Source organism: Micrasema longulum, unplaced genomic scaffold (assembly GCF_059751315.1).
Source record: "Micrasema longulum isolate JH-2025_06_02 unplaced genomic scaffold, ASM5975131v1 h1tg001877l, whole genome shotgun sequence".
Lineage (NCBI taxonomy): Eukaryota > Metazoa > Arthropoda > Insecta > Trichoptera > Brachycentridae > Micrasema > Micrasema longulum.
Window position 1 is genome coordinate 86,149 of NW_028279051.1, and position 16,993 is coordinate 103,141.

The 16,993-nt window shown below is 31.6% G+C and overlaps 1 protein-coding gene across 1 annotated transcript in view; it reads right to left on the bottom strand.

Moving 5' to 3' along the window:
* LOC148273668 (uncharacterized) overlaps window positions 1-7,489 on the bottom strand; it is a 44,565-nt gene extending 37,076 nt beyond the window's left edge. The window contains exon 1 of the mRNA XM_088238372.1: window positions 7,004-7,489. Within this exon, the coding sequence (XP_088094498.1) occupies window positions 7,004-7,290 (287 nt within the window). The 5' untranslated portion in view covers window positions 7,291-7,489. The remainder of the gene's footprint in view (window positions 1-7,003) is intronic.
* Between the last annotated feature and the right edge of the window lie 9,504 nt (window positions 7,490-16,993).

Genomic DNA, 16,993 nt, shown 5'->3' on the forward strand with positions numbered 1-16,993 from the left:
TGTATTCAAATGGCTTTAATATTAGAAATTCCAAGAGCTTTAAAGCTTACAATAGGGGGCTTAAAATAATAATACCTTACGTTTTATGTAAATATACATTAAAAAAAATATAGACATAAAATAAAAATAGGTGCATTAGATGTAATTTAGTTTTATGTATATTAAATGACTTGCAAGGGTTGTGAAAAACTCGTACAAACAATATTACGTCACCCGATAAATTATTTATTAATAATTTACTGTTTCAGCATTTACTTTGAAGAATAACATTTTAATTACCTATTTCATAAATAAAATACCTTGAATTTATACACTACAAACGAGTTGACATAAATAAAGACATAATAATGAATCATTTAAAAAAAAAAAAATCTAAAAAAAAAATTTTTTTTTTTTTTAATAATGTTGAATTCCAAAATTCTTTACACCTGCTTTCAATATATCTAATAAAAAAAAACACCCTGCATTGCCAAATGCACTATCGGGTGCAGATCATGGTATATAAGATGATTTTTTTAAGTGCGGAAAGGAATGATGGTGGTGATGATGATGAAACATTATTTTTGTTGGGTAAGTCTCTTAATTCTTAACATGATTTCGAATATTTTTTTGGTTCTCTTCCTTTCATGATTAAATTACAATATACTCGTCATTGCATATGAACAAAAGTATTGAACTAGTTTATCTAGGCATAAAATCCTTAGTCAATGTCTTATGTTAGGCTAGGTATAAAATCCTTGGTTAATGTCTTATGTTAGGCTAGGTATAAAATCCTTAGTCAATGTCTTATGTTAGGCTAGGTATAAAATCCTTAGTTAATGTCTTATGTTAGGCTAGGTATAAAATCCTTAGTCAATGTCTTATGTTAGGCTAGGTATAAAATCCTTAGTTAATGTCTTATTTTAGGCTAGGTATAAAATCCTTAGTCAATGTCTTATGTTAGGCTAGGTATAAAATCCTCAGTTAATGTAATAATATTCTTAACAAATTACAACAGGGATGGAGAATACCTTATATAAGGGAATATGGAAGTCTAGGCATTTACAGGGCTCATGACTATGTCATTGGCTGGTTTAAGTGGTCACTTTACACATTGTGTAAAATTCACCATTTTGCCTATGTTTGAACATCAATATTTTTTTAATTCTTCCATCTGTTGATTTTAGTGAAGTTAAAAAGCTGAAATCTTTATTGTTGTGAAAAGGTTTATCTGACTGAATTATTTTACATTCTAGGCAACGCCTGAATTTTTTTTCCAATTTTTAGTCTTCTTCTTGGACCAGTTGGTTTTATTACAATATTTGTTAAAATCTTGATGACTCCCGACGGGCTCGAATCCAGTCTTTTGTCTTCAAACAGTTGGACAAACTCAAATATTGTAATATCATAACTAACTACACGCAAAAAAAAATTATTAAGGCAAAGGTAACTTTTGCTTCTACACTTAAGTTTAACTTCCATTAACTGTTTTCACGTCAATTAAAATAGTTTTGATGAACAATATTATTAAAAATACAACTATAAAAAATTTAGAAAAAATAAACACATTAAACGAAATCATGTTATATAAATTATGTATGGCTTTTAGTTGTTAAAATGCTAGTGATTCAGATGCCATTGACTGTTTATAATGTAAGTAATTGAAATAAGTTTGTAAGCCTTTATTGTTATAAGCTAACATGTATTTATCCTTGGCATATAAAAATTTCAATGGGATGTGAGTTTTAGTGAAAATAATTATGCTTTCTTGGGCAGAGTTACTCGTATTTTTCCAAGGGTGAATACATTATCCCAAGACACCAAATTCTTGTCTTACAACTAAAATAATTAAATTTTTCATGCTAAAGAAATAGCACTTATATCAGATAAAAATGCTAATTGAACGAAAACCAAATAGTACCGTATCACGCAAAAAGATATTTATTCAAATTAAACGTTTATCGCCTGGTTAGATGGAGGTGATATTACTTTCTTCAAATTAAAGACCATATAGACAGCGATAAAGGAAAATAAATTAGGAAGTTTAAACTCAAACAACCCGCAGCTGGAAATAATGAAAACCAATTCTCAAATAAGTCATTATTTTTTGACAAGTCTTTTATTAAGTAAAACATCCAAGCTGTGGTTAACTTAAAGGTTAATTTTTACCGCTTTAGTTCTTAAATGCTTATCGAATTTTCTTTTATATTTTTTTTGTTGAAAATTGTAAAACAGAGAAGAGACAATTTTATTTTATGGTTGTAAAAAAACTTTTATAAGAAACTTTACAATATTGTATTGTGCATAAATTATTCGTTGGTATATTTATGTGGTGCAGTGGTCAGCGCGTTTGCTTGCGCGCAAGAGGTCTCGGGTTCGATTCCCGACATAGTTGACATGAAATATTTATTTAGAAAGGTGTTTCTGCACTTTAATATTTCATAGTCCCTGAACTGGCACCTGAAGTGAAAGACTGATCATCTTACCTTCATGTTACAAAAATGATCAAGATACACTGCGATTGGTCTACCAATGTAGTGCCCTATGCACCATTGGGTGTGGAATGGGAATGATGATGATGATGATGATGATGATGATATTGATTATACATACATTTTTTTTGTACAAGAAACTTAAACATTCGCAATATAAATTTATGTATCTTCGTTAGACAGGTCTTTTACGATGAAACAATATTTCTTTTAATTTTTAACTAAAAGCAGTCAGAAAATTATAGAATTATAGTTAAATGAATAAATGAATTAAAGGCTCATCTGTGCTTCGCAAGCATTTTTGCACGGTAAGTATCGGGTTCTTTTAAAAAAAATAATATTGATAAACCCTTACGGGTTACATACATTTAACAAAGTATCTTTACTTTTAAAATTCATATTCTACTGTTACTAATAATATTTTTAACATCTTTTGTACAGGTTGTCTGAGTCTTTTGTTTAGTTTTGTCTAGTAGTTTATTGTGTAATTTTAGTCCCTAGTTTATAAGTCTCGACTGTCCTTGTTTCGTTTTAGAATGTTGCATATGATATTCTCGTATTGTTTTCATGATCACTACAATTTTTTTCAAGTGTTAGTTCTTCGTCTATAATTACATCAATGGCTAATTTATTAATAAATTATAAGGATTCTAGGTTAAAGAGTTCAGTTGCATTTAATAGCTTAGTTTGTTTAAAAAGTTCTTTAGTTGCTGTTAGACAGGGTAGGTCATATACTAACTTTAATATTTGATTGTGATTGTACAAAGATGTAGTCTGTTTATGTCATTTTGATTTCCTGTTCCCCATAGTAGTTGCATACAACATATTTTAGTTTTTACATAGGCACATTAGATTTTTTTCCGTTTTTGGAACAAAGTTTTTGATTTTAAAAAAAGACGAGACAATTCCGCCACTTTGCTAATTAAATTGTTGATATAAATTGTCCATGTCAATTGTCTGTCTATTGTCTGTCTATTGTTAGTCCTAAGTATTTAACATGTTCAATTTCAGTTAGTCGTTCATCATTTATGTAAGCATCTACTTTGAGACCTTTTTTTCTAGATTAAAAATGGATAATATTGCATTTTTTTTCATTAAGTGTAAGTAAGTTTGTGTTTGTACATTTAGTTTACATATTAAGGTCTTCGTTTATGTCCTTGTTTGTTAATGCGTCTGTTTAATTTTATAGAATAGTCCAAAGTCGTCGGCATACATAATGTTTTTTTTAATTTCCTACAGCTGCTTAATTTTAAATACATAAAAAGTATTAAATGCATAAAACGTGTAATGTACGTTATTTATATCGAAAGAACAGTAAACTGTTGTTTGTGGAATTAATAGAAGGTGCAAAGAGGGGCCTATAAAAGTTCTATTTAGTTTTTGTGTAGAAAAAAAAATTTTTTAAAGGACCTTAAATAACATGATCATATAATGATTTATATATGTACAAACAATATCTTGGGATTGTCAAAATTTTAAGATTAACATGTTACAATAGAGATGAAGAACATTTTGGAACATAGGCTAAATAGTAAATATTTTAGTGTGTAAAGTGGCCACTTCGACAAGTCAATGATAGATCCCCTTTCTAAAATGATCTTCATGTCTATTGTATAATGTAAATCTCAATAACTTGTCCAGTAATTGTTTACAAAATTAGGACAAATTTAAAGTAGTTTTAATTAAATCAACTAGTCCAAAAAGCGTAAATTGAAAAACATTTTCAGGCATTGCACTATGGGGCAGACGGGTGAATATCATCCTAAATTTAAAAATTATCTTATATATTGTGGGAATTAAATGACTTTTGATTATTATTTATAAAACAACTTAAACTCTTTTCAGAAAAACACCTTAAACTACTTTGATATCGCGAGAGCGATAAAACCGGTTATTGGTTTATCAAACTAAGTATATTAATGTGTCAGAATGTCATTTTTTTAAATTTTCTTTTGAACTAAGTACTTTCAGTGTTTTTGTTTTACTTAAAAATAATACAATTATTAGAATGACATAGTACGACAGTTATATTTTTCGTTTTTAGTAGTTTGCCTAATTATGACAAATTTATTCTGATTTTCTAATGCGGGTATTTAGGACTAACTGGATTGATAATTAACCAAATAGTTATTATTTGAAAATACACATTATAATCACGTGTTCAATAACATTTCAGTTCTTTCAGAAAGTCTCTCAAAGAATGATTATAACGAAATGAAATAAACTTTAATACTCCTATTCGTCGCACTCGACATACTGTATTACTGAGCTACAACAAATGCAACACCAGAGCAGCTCAAAATTCGCTCTTAGGAAGAGCAGTTAGTAACTTTTCTAAAATTGAGAAGATGAACGATTTAGACATCTTTAACGACTCAGCTCTCTGCTACAAACGGAAGCTGAGTCTTATAGATTTTATTGTTTAGTATTACTAATGTTATTATTGTTATTATTGGAGCACATAGGGGAATTTGCTTATGTGTGCCCTACTTCAAAGTTTAAAGTTACTGTAATATTAATATCATTTAGCCTCTTTGAAAATAAACAGAAACAATTAATACTAAACTAGGTACTACCAGAATACACACTACATAAACACCACATCTTATACACATCACTCCATACACCTCACTCCACGCACTACATTTCATACTCACAACAATAAAAACACAATCACTAGTAAATTCACACAAAGCTCAAATTCTTCTTACATCTTGTTGTACTGTTAGATAGTTGTTTCATATATTGTGTTGTGTACGTAATTGGTGCTGTGTTAGGTTTATTTTTTGTTCGTAATATTGTCTAGATTTATATTAGCATAGCACTGTGTGCACAACATTAAATTTAAACAAATAATATTTTAAATGATTATGTCATGCATTACATGCTAATTAAATCACATCCATGTGATTTAACTGTTTTTTTGCTAAAGTATTGCTTGTTTGATGAAATTATACAGACCTAAGGCCCAAGATTGATTCTTCAACTTTATTTAATGTGGCAATTGAGATAATTCTTTAATTAATATTGTAACATCGGACAATTATTTAGAAAAAAAGACAATGTCACAAGATTCATTTTTTCAATTTATTAAACAATATTAATTAGGAAAAAAGTATGCACAAAGAAAGAACAATTTCAGGGCTTTAACACGAATTTAGAGTATATGTGATAAATTAGGTATAAATGAATAATATTCTGTTTTTATTTGAGCACATAAAATATTATTTTTATGTGGTGTATATATTAAAAAATAAATATTTGGGTTCTTATGATTTACGAAAATATTTTAATTTTAGCGTCATTATCTTTTAGTCATAAATAAGGGCGTTAGAAAGTGCAAATCAAGTTAAAGTAGAGCGAATATTACTTAATAAATTGTAATGAAACCAACTGGTCCAAGAAGAAGTTTAAAAATTGAAAAATTGTTTTCAGGCGTTGCCTGGTATGTGAAATGGTTCAGTCAGATGAATCTCTTCACATACATAAAGGTTTCAGCTTTTTGACTTCACTAAAATCAACAGATAGAAGAATTGAAGAAATATGGATGTTCAAACATGGGCAAAATGATGAAAGTTACACAGTGTGTGAAGTGGCCACTTAAACCAGCCAATGACAGGTCATAAGCCCTGTAAAAATGCCTTGACTTCCATATTCCCTTATTTAAGGTATTCTCCATCCCTGTTGTAATTTGTTAATTAATAAATTAAATTAAAATTAAAGGGGTGGTGCATACGCCAATATATTAAACCCTCTTAAAATAGTACAAAAATTAATCATTAACGTAATTTTAAAGAAACCCTCAACATTCAACATGGAAAGTCTACATAAAATATTTAAGGTTCATACAGTAGACACTCTTTATAAAATAAATTATATTATATAAATTTATAAAGAAAAAATAAAAAAAAGAATTTGAGATGAATAAGTCACTCAGATACCAACGTAATATTGAAATTCCTAAATTCCATACAAGTCACGGTCAAAATAGCTTTGTCTTTAAAGGTGTAAAAAATTATAATAATCTTCCCAATTGACTAAAAACCATTAAAAGTAATATATCAATAAATAAATTTAAAGTTAATCCAAAGAAATTTTTCGAACACGTTTAAAAACAACATTAAATTTTAATTAGTATGAAATTTTAATTAGTTTTATGTTTTTTCTTTAAATGTCATATGTTTTTATTTTTCTTTCTCATGTACTCGTATTTAAAGTTATAAAAACTCTTATAAATATACAACTATAACAGTGTAAGTCACTCTCCAAGCACAAGATTTTAGTCTCTTTTTTTGGAGAGTTACAGTGATAACATTTACTAGATGTGTAAAAGTAGACATGTTTAGAATTTTACAAAAACATGTACTCTTTATGAAATTTATAATAATATTTTTTTTTTCAAATGTAAATAAAATAAAATACATATTACAATGCACTTTTCTACATATGCACTACTGCGGTAGTGCGGTGCGGATGAGTGAGATAAGAGGACCGTAACAGGAAATGGTGTTATCATAAATAATTTTAATTACCTTAACTCTGTCGTTGAATTATGAACTCCATTTTCTAGGTGTTTAATAACTGAAGTCAGTGAATTGATTTTCATCCCCGCATTTCTCAAACTTCTTTTTCCTCTTCTTTCTTCGCCTCTTATCAAGTTTCTGCCATCGGCTTCCCGATTCTCTTCTCCATTTTCGTCCTTCCATTCTCTTCCCATCAGGAGCTCTATGGTCGTCCAAAAACCTGAGTCAGCTGCAGTAGAAGATGTTCTTTCAATGTTTGACATTTTTTCTCGTTTTACGCTCTTAAATGACTTCATTTCAAAACAAAAAATACTTTTTATGATCAATTTTATGTTTTTTATTGGCAAAAGTTTGTTTTAGTAAAGTTTAAAGTTACACTTGTTTGCTTTTTTTTCAAATTGGTTTAATGTCGGTCACATGTTTTTAGTTGATCACCATAGACGAAATGTTATCCTTCCAACCGCTCGCCAATCAGTCGAAAAAGCTTTTACGCCACTTATCAAAACAGCGAAGGCTTTTATCCGGCGTCTCGACGCCCGCTAGTGCATTGACATGACACCATATACATTTGCGCGGTGACCAAACATTATCACGTTTGTATTTTTATGATAATTAAAATTTTATTTCGCACACACAATGTCGTTTCCCACGTATTATTTTAAATGAAAATAAAGAAATGGTTAACAACAAATCTAGCTATAATTGACTTTTGTCAATATTTAAATGTAGTTTAATAATAACTAATTTATACTAATCGTACTTTTTTCCAACAATTTTAAGATACAATTGTAATCTAATCTGATAATGATTCAAAGTTACAGTAAATATGCAATTATCCGGATTAATAAGTGACAGATTTTATTGCTTTTAAAATAATACAGAGAATCGGAATCACATTAAAAACATACTCAAACATGTCCAGCAAAGTTAATTGCACATTTAAATTTCAATGAGGAACAACTCCTTAATTTTTATTTCCTGATAATCATTTAAATATTTGGCGATCCGAATAACTGGAGTTTGGATAATGGAGTTCTTCTATATGTTCAACGTTAAGGATGGTCAAATTAAAAACAGGGAATAAATTATCAACTCCGAAAAGTGAAATAAAAAAAATCGATCACCCAACTCATTATAAATAAACATATTTTTTATTTATTTACGTACGATTACATAGGCATAATGAAGTAAAGCTAGTTTTAAAGAATATTTTAACTTCTTCTTTTAGAGCCTTGCTGGGTCTCCCCGACATTGGCGATCACTACAGCGAAAGCATCTTGGTCCTGCGCTACTCCGAGGCCAGGACAACGGCTTGCTGGATGTACTCGCCATAGTGATTTCTGGAAAAAGATGACCAGAGTGGTTTCCCGTTGACTTCTCCGGTAGATTTTTCAGTTGGGATTACCTTCCCTTAGCTGGTTGGTTCTGGTTTGGAGGCGCCAGAAACTCGCCTTTCATTCTCATATTTATTTTTATATTTTATAATGAAAAGCAATCGGCAAATGAAATACTGTTTTGCAAACTAATGTATTTCCCCCAATAAACGCCGTGCTGTTACGGCATTGATGTTGAAACATTTTATACATATATTAACTTAACGAATAAGGTTTGAGTGTCCGCTGTTTTTGAATTATTTATACAGTTATGAAATCTGATACATGTAAATATTTTTGGTGGCATGTGTGGTCACAGTATTATCAGGGTGAGTGTGTAATAGCAATACCTACAGAAACAGTCATGGCAACCCCCTTGCCTCGTAGTAAACAACTTCCAGGTGATGGATATGGGGTGGTCCGGGGTAAGAGTTCTCCCACTTGCACAATGCATGGCAATCCAAATAATTACCCTGACTCCATCGCTGCCTTGTGTTGTATAACTTCCACGAATATTGGTGTAATATTTATACTGCTGTCGTGTTAAATCAGGGGTATCATGCAGCGGGCGCCATTAGCTGCCAACTTTTCGCCGAAGTGCAAAACTTTGTCGATAAGGGAGACAAATGGCGGAAAACCGAGTAATAGATCACTCCAAACTTTGATGAAGTGCAAGAGTGGCTGATTTCAAGCACTCATTGACAAAGCATAACGTGTACTTTGTTCTCATTCTACGAATGACGTATAGTATTGAAGATATACTACATGCCTATACGTTATTTTTTTTAAAAATATTATTTTATTAGGTAAACAAACAGTATGTACGCAAATATTGCCAATTTCTTTGTATATTATTGTAAGACACTCATGCACACGCCAAAAAAATTGTTTACACTTAATACAATAATTTAAATTATGTTCAATATAATAAATGTAAAAGAAACGAAATGAAAAAATATGTATTTAATAATAAAGCTAAATATTTATTTGTTTAACTTTTTGTACATAATGTTATTTGTACATTGGAGGGCTTATTGCCAAATAGCAATTTCTTCCAACCAACCAATAAAATAAAAGTTTTATTTTTATAATTCAAGTTACAGAACATATTCAATAGAAAAAAAATTAAAAAGCTTAAGATATATAAACATATAAATAAACGTATTTTTTTTATAAATTAGCTTAAATCAAAACTATTACTCAATGAGAAAAATGAAAAAAGGAGGAAAAAGGAAAGGAGGAGAGATTAAGGAAGAGAAAGGAGATGTTTCTTCAGACGCGATTTAAACCGAGATAATGTAGTAACATCTTTGATGGTGGATGGGAGATGATTCCACAGTCGAGCCGCATGGACACTATATGAGTTAGAGAAGAAAGAGGAATTGTGAATGGGTATTAAAAGAGTGCCTTGAGAATTAGAACAAAGAGGTAAATCGTGAACTGATAAGCGTTGAAATTTTTCACGCAGGTATATAGGAGCGTTAGGACTATGAAGTACATTGAACAGAAGTGAGAGGGAGTGATAGTCTCTCCGCTGTCTAATTTTGAGCCATTTCAGTTGCCTACGATAATCAGAAATGTTGTCATATTTCCTAAGACCAAAAATGTACCTTATGCATGTATTCTGAAGTCGTTAAAGTTTATCGAGTTGCTCACAGCTTAAATCAGTCATGGAAACATCAGCGTAATCTAGAATGGGTAGTAGTAATACTTGTACAAGAGTGCATTTAGTATTAATGGGTAAGAAATATCTGCTTTACTCAAAATTTCTATAATTTTTTGTCTAAATTTACGTACATTGTCACAAAAAATATCAGCCTCGGTAAATATATTGTTATATTGGTCGCATATTCTAGGTATTGTAGATTGTTTAAAATAGTTTGTTGACGGGTTTTCTGTGTAAAACAGAAGATTTTGTCGTGTCGGTCTAAATGGCACACGGAATGAAAGTCTTTTAAGTAGGTTAGGAGAATCAATTTTACTATTTATTAATTTGAATAAAAATAACTGGTCTAACATTATTCTTCGATTTTTAAGAGAGTTTATTTCATGGTACTGCTTACTTTCAGCATGGTTAGAGAAGTTAATGTTTGATCGGTTGTCGACCTGCTTAAAAAAAAATTGTTGGACCCTTTCTAGTCTATTAATACTTACATTATAGTAAGGTGACTAAATAGGAGTACAGTATTCTAGCTGGAGACTTGGTTCATTTCAGTAAAAAGGAAATACCACAACTACGAATACCGATTAAAATATATGAAATGGATTTAGAATAATTAATTGTATTTTCAAAATCAATATATTATTGTGGAGAAATGTTTTCAAACATAAATGTAAAAAAGAAACTTAACAAAAATACATTCGTAAAAAAAAGACTTCGGTTGTTGTTACGTCCAAATTCGTGATATTGTTCTACACAAATTTCAACGGCCACGAACAAAAAAACATACAATGGAATCACCGTTTTTGCGGGAATTCAAAATTACAAATTTAAAAGCATGTTTTATGCTACTAATAATTACAACCATTGACATATTAATACACACAGTCAATATTTCATAGCATCTTCAGCGTACACCGCGAAAATGTCGCGAGCAGCTTTGACATTTTCCCTCGATTGAACGCGAACAAAAGGAGGACTCGAACATGCTCACTTTCGTCTAATTGATATTCCATTTTGAAGGCTTGTAATCGAATAAAATAATTCATGTGACGTAAAAGCAAATACAATATCTTGCAAATCAGAAAATTTTCTTCCGAATGACGTACCTATAACATTAATTATTTTTTACTTATTGAATTCATTTTTAAATTGGCAAAAAACGGACGCAACTTATGTTAACACTTAATTAATTAATTTTAACATTTCAACATTAAATTTTTTTGTTTTGTGATACTAATTGGTATTTACGTATAATTGGCGAAAAACGTTTTTTTAAATATAAATTGTACATATATTGTAATATCTTTTTTTTCTTTTTTTAAATAAATAAATCATTATTATCATTTTCCTTTCCTAAACCAGTGGTGCATAGGGCACGGCATGGCACTCCATTGAAGAAGTTCAGTGGTTTATCAAATTTATTTATTTATTTATTCATTCAAAATTACACTAGTTTAAATATTAATGAACTTATTAAGGCTTTTTAGTTAGATTAAGTTACTTAACCATAATTATTATTATTTTTTATGTATCATATTATAATCGCTATGATATTTTAACTTTTTGTAATCTTAAAATTACACTCCCCTTAACGTCACGAGTTCAAGTTGGTGAGTTTTCCTGACATTTAGAAGGAGAACTCCGTAACTGTTGAAACACACTAAGCGTTGAAAAGCATGGCTACTCGTAAACGGGCAATCTTTCACGACACAAAACAACGCTATAATTGATTGGTTATTATTTACCTGTACCTGTGATATTTCAAATAAGTTAATTTGTTTTAAAATACATTTTTACGAACTTTTTTTGTACATTTTCGAGAAACTTCTCCGAAAAATGCTCTAATAATGTATATATACGAGTATACTCTGCGTAATAAAATATTTTTTATATTCTATTTAGCACGATTGCAGTTTATCTGGATCACTTTTGTTACGTGAAAAGTAAGGTAATCAGTTTTACGCTTCAGATGCCAGCCCAAGGACATGCAATGTTGCCGTGTAACCAACCTAAAAGCCAGGAATCGGATCCTAGGACATGGCAGGGAAGCGCGCCAACCACTCCACAAAGAGGTGGACTTGCTTTTTCATAATTTTTATCAAAGATATCGACTCGAAACCACTTGTCTAAGTTTCTTATTATCCATATATTATTGAGAACCGCTGATGCAGACTATTTTGTGCATTGTGGAGGATAATAAATTTACAATAAGAAGTTTGGCATGCAATACCATATCGTGTAAACTGTAAACTGTAAACACAACACCCGACGTGGAGTTAGTGCAGCTTTCCTTGACACGGTAGCCAACTCTGCACTGGCTGCCAACTTACAGATATAATAAACTAAATATTTTATCAGTCTTCAACCATTGAAAGCGTCCACCACATACCCGAATCCGTTTTGAAGACTAAATGTATTTTTTTGGATTCGTTCATACAAGCAAGAATGTTTTTTTTTTCATTACGAATTTATCATATTTCTTCATCTACCAACCAAATTCAGTAAGGAAAACTGCGAACAAATCTTTACATTAAAAATTTTCATTGTATCCTTCACTGATTTTCTAAAACCCCTCATTGTTTACACTTTACATGGTAGGGACAATATATACATTATAAAAAAAATGTTTTTATTTATTTTACTTTTTGTACATAATTTTAATTGTACCTTGGCGGGAAATGGCAATTTCTTCCAACCAACCAATAATATAAAAGTTTTATTTTTATAATTCAAGATAATAAATTAACCGAAAATTAATATCAATGGAAAATAAAGATATAAAAAAGCTAAAGATATATAAAAATAGAAAAAAATATATTTGTATATAAATAACATTAAATCAATACTATTACTCAATAGGACAAAGGAAAAAAGAGGAAAGAGGAAAGGAGAATAGATTAAGGAAGAGAAAGGAAATGTTTCTTCAAGCGTGATTTTAACAGACATACTGTAGTAACATCTTTGATGGTGGATGGGAGGTTATTCCACAGTCAAGTTGCCTGGATACTATATGAGTTAGAGAAGAAAGAGGAATTGTGGATGGGCATTAAGAGAGTGCCTTGAGAATTAGAACGAAAAGGTAAACTATGAACTGATAAGCGTTGAAATTTTTCACGGATGTATAAAGGAGCGTTAGGACTATAAAGTACATTAAACAGAAGTGAGAGGGAGTGATAGTCTCTCCGCTGTCTAATTTTGAGCCATTTCAGTTGCCTACGACAATCAGAAATGTTGTCATATTTCCTAAGACCAAAAATATACCTTATGGATGTATTCTGAAGTCGTTCAAGTTTATCGAGTTGCTCACAGCTTAAATTAGTGATGGAAACATCAGCGGAATCTAGAATAGGTAGTAGTAATGCTTGTATAAGGGTGCATTTGGTAAGAATTTTTGCAATCTTCTTAGTGAGTGTAGACTGAAAAATATTTTGCTGCTTAATTTATTAGTATGAGCTCGCCATCATAGATGTTCATCCATTAGTACTCTAAGATTTTTTACGGATTTCCTGTATTGAATATCGGTACCATTGACATTAAGAGGATTAAGTGAAGATACGTCTAGTTTACTAAGCAATCTTTGACTACCCGCAAACATAATTTGTGTTTCAGATGAGTTTATAAGTAAACTATACTCTTTTGTCTATGTTGACACGCAATTGAGTGTATTAGACATCGATTCTATTGCTTTGCTGGAGCTTTCAAGTCTGAAATGAAGATATAGTTGTAAATAAATTAATAAATCCATCACCCAGTTTAAACCCCTTTATGTTGACAGTGATAGGAAATGTCAGTATCTACTCTCTGGAGCATCAGAACGCCCCCAGCCCCCAGGTGACCCTCAAAATAAGTCACAGGTTTTATTCAGGAAACGTTTATTTATATTTGTTCCATTTCCGCACCTAATGGTGCATAGGGCACTGGATCGGTACATCAATCGCTGTGTATCTTGATCATTTTTGTTACCTGAAGGTAAGATGATCAGTCTTATGCTTTAGGTACTAGTCCAGAGACTTTGAAATATTTTAGTGTAAAAACAACTTTTTAAATGAATACTTTATCTCAACGATGTCAGGAATCAAACCCGAGAACACTTGCATGGTAGGCAAACGCGCTGACCATTACACCGCGAGACCAACTATAATTGTGGAAGAACTTGACCTCATCAAGCGAAAACGATAAATGTGACATTTATTTTGCGCTCATGGAAGTCTTTAGCAAAAGATGTCCACTGACAGGGGCACCCGCAATCTTACGTCTCAGATCTGCCCGGTGACCCCCGTTTTGTAAAGGATTAATTTTCTTCACTATCCACAAAAACGGTACAGACGTCAATCTGCAATCAATGAAAGGACCCACCCCTTTCCCGAAACTGTTCATAAAGACTGTACAAAGACCCTAATCGTCCTAACAATCTCTCAGACAAGTAAATTTTTCTTCTTCTTTTCGATATCCGCTCCTAAGTGAAGCATGTGGACATCAGTAAAGGCCTCTAGAGGATCCTATTGCTAGCCAGCGCTCTCGCTTTCTCCAATGTCAATCCTGTGTCCTTAGTTCTGCCGAATAAAGTCGCAAGATTGTTAGCGACGGTCTTCCAGGATAGCAGATGTCTGAAGATATGAAGAAGAGGCAACTAGGGTTAAGGCTCTCCTGAGGCATCCACAGCACGTATCCAAGCTAGGTCCACCGCCCCATCCTCAAAACGCTTGTTATAGCAGGATGCTGCATACGTTATTGGACTTCAATGTTAGTTATAAAATCAAACCACTAAATTAAATGACAATATTATTAAATGAAATTATAACTTTTTTAAAATAATACATACATTACAAACTAAAATTTAAGACGTACATACTATAGAAAGACAAAAAATAAATGAAAAGACTCTTGTCGAAATAGTAGGAGAATCCTGCTCCGTAAAACTCCTTCGGATACATTGAACAGATCAACATCCAGAGCGATGTTGTTCAGCATAGCGGTAACCCTTCCAATAAGCATAACCATCGTCAGGTTGGTCTTGTATATCGGAATATGAAATAATCTATGCTGACGCTGTCTTAGATAATTATCAGGAACATACAAACCAATGCTCATCATAACCTCAGAATTATCAATCATACCGCGCAACAATCGATAAAAATGTGCAGTTAAATACACATTTCTTCTAGTCTTTAAACTGTTGTAGCGGTCGGGTAGAGACAAGGGTAATACCCGCATTCTCTCATGAAGAGATATCTCAGAAACTTCTTTTGGATTTGATATATTTAGTCTACTCCGCACCAAGGAGCTGTAAAAAGTTCTCAGTACGCGGGTATTTTCTAAAACCCTGGCAGTACGCAGAACAAATCCTAACATATTCAATGCATTACCACTGATTGTCTCTATGTGTTCATGAAATGTCAGGGTACTCTAACGCCCTGATCCTTAGCATTCGATGTTTGTATTTAGATTCTGGTCATTCATTTTGTAGCTAAAAATAGAGTTTTTTGGGCCCTAGTGAAGGATGTGACCGAACACTTGGAAACATTAAACCTAAGTTTCTTTCGCCTTTCCCATTCAGATTTATTAGATATATCCACTTGGAGAAGACGAAAATCGTCAGAAGTTGTCACCTTCAAGAACAGTTTTAAGTCATCCGCAAACAACAGATAACGCGAGTTCAAAATTACATATTTAATATTATTAATGAAAATTGAGAACAACAATGGACCCAGGTTAGAGCCTTGCGGGACACCCGAGAAAATATGGAAAAACTCTGTCGCAAATATACCGTATGAGACGTTTTGGTTTTTATTTTGGAGGTAACTCGCCATTATATCAATATGTGTCCGAGAAGATAAAGAATACGGTTTTGTATGTAAAATATAACTAGAATACTCGAAGAGTATTTTCTGCTCGATGCCAGGGTCATAGGTAAAAATCCTGAAAACGGGTATCGATTGGGGATCGCACCCCACTCTACCACAACTTGATTCCCATTTTCTTTTAGTATTATTTACAACTTGTTGAAACTGGCCCACAAAACTGAAATATTTTGGGGAATCATATGATGGCAAATGTTTGTTTTTTTAACTATAAAAAAGGCGCCTCGCAGTGGAGAGTTGGTACATTTGTTTACCATGTTTGAGTACCCAGGTTCGATTTCAGGCAGAGTCCAGGTAAAATAATAGTTTTTATGGTGCTTTTACACTGCAACATTTCATCCTTGGACTGGTGCCGGAAGCGCAAAACTGATCACCTTATCTTCACGTAAGAGATGTTCAAATACGCTGCGTTTGCTGTTCCAATACAATGTCTTATGTACCCAATGTCAACAAGTCGATAAATCTAGTAGGTAGAAACCAAACTCGTTTTGCGATACCAAAATGTTTTTTGTTTTTTGATTAAAAAACGAAATGTGTTAGAGAGGTAGTAAGTTAATGATAGGTCTTAAAAAATTACATATTTATCAAAACACGCGATCTCAAAAGAGTTTATATTTATCAAGTATTGGGATAAATGATACTACAAAATAATATTAGGTACATGATTTTAAACATACATAGAAAATTATAACAATACACATATTCAAGTTTGTTAGACCTGCGGGAAATATCGTATTTTGTGTGCGATTTATCTAGAAATGATAAGCAAAGCGCAAAATTGAAAAGAAGTGATTTAACCTCGATGGTAGCAAGGCGCAGACACTCCAGAATATTATTGCAATACTAAAATAGATGGTTGCATGTTCTATGAGCGAATCAAAGCTAGAATCGGTGGTGAGATATTGAAGTTTTGAAACCGGTGTTGATTGATTGATTTGAAAAAACATATTTTTACGGTTGATGGAAAGGCTACACTTACTAAGCAACATGTAGAAACTTTACAGAAGAGCCAGTTGAAGTTTTTTTTGTTATTTAAAAAAAATCATATATACCTACGCAATTTACGTAAAAATTAAAAAGCTGAGATTTTTTTTTATTAAAA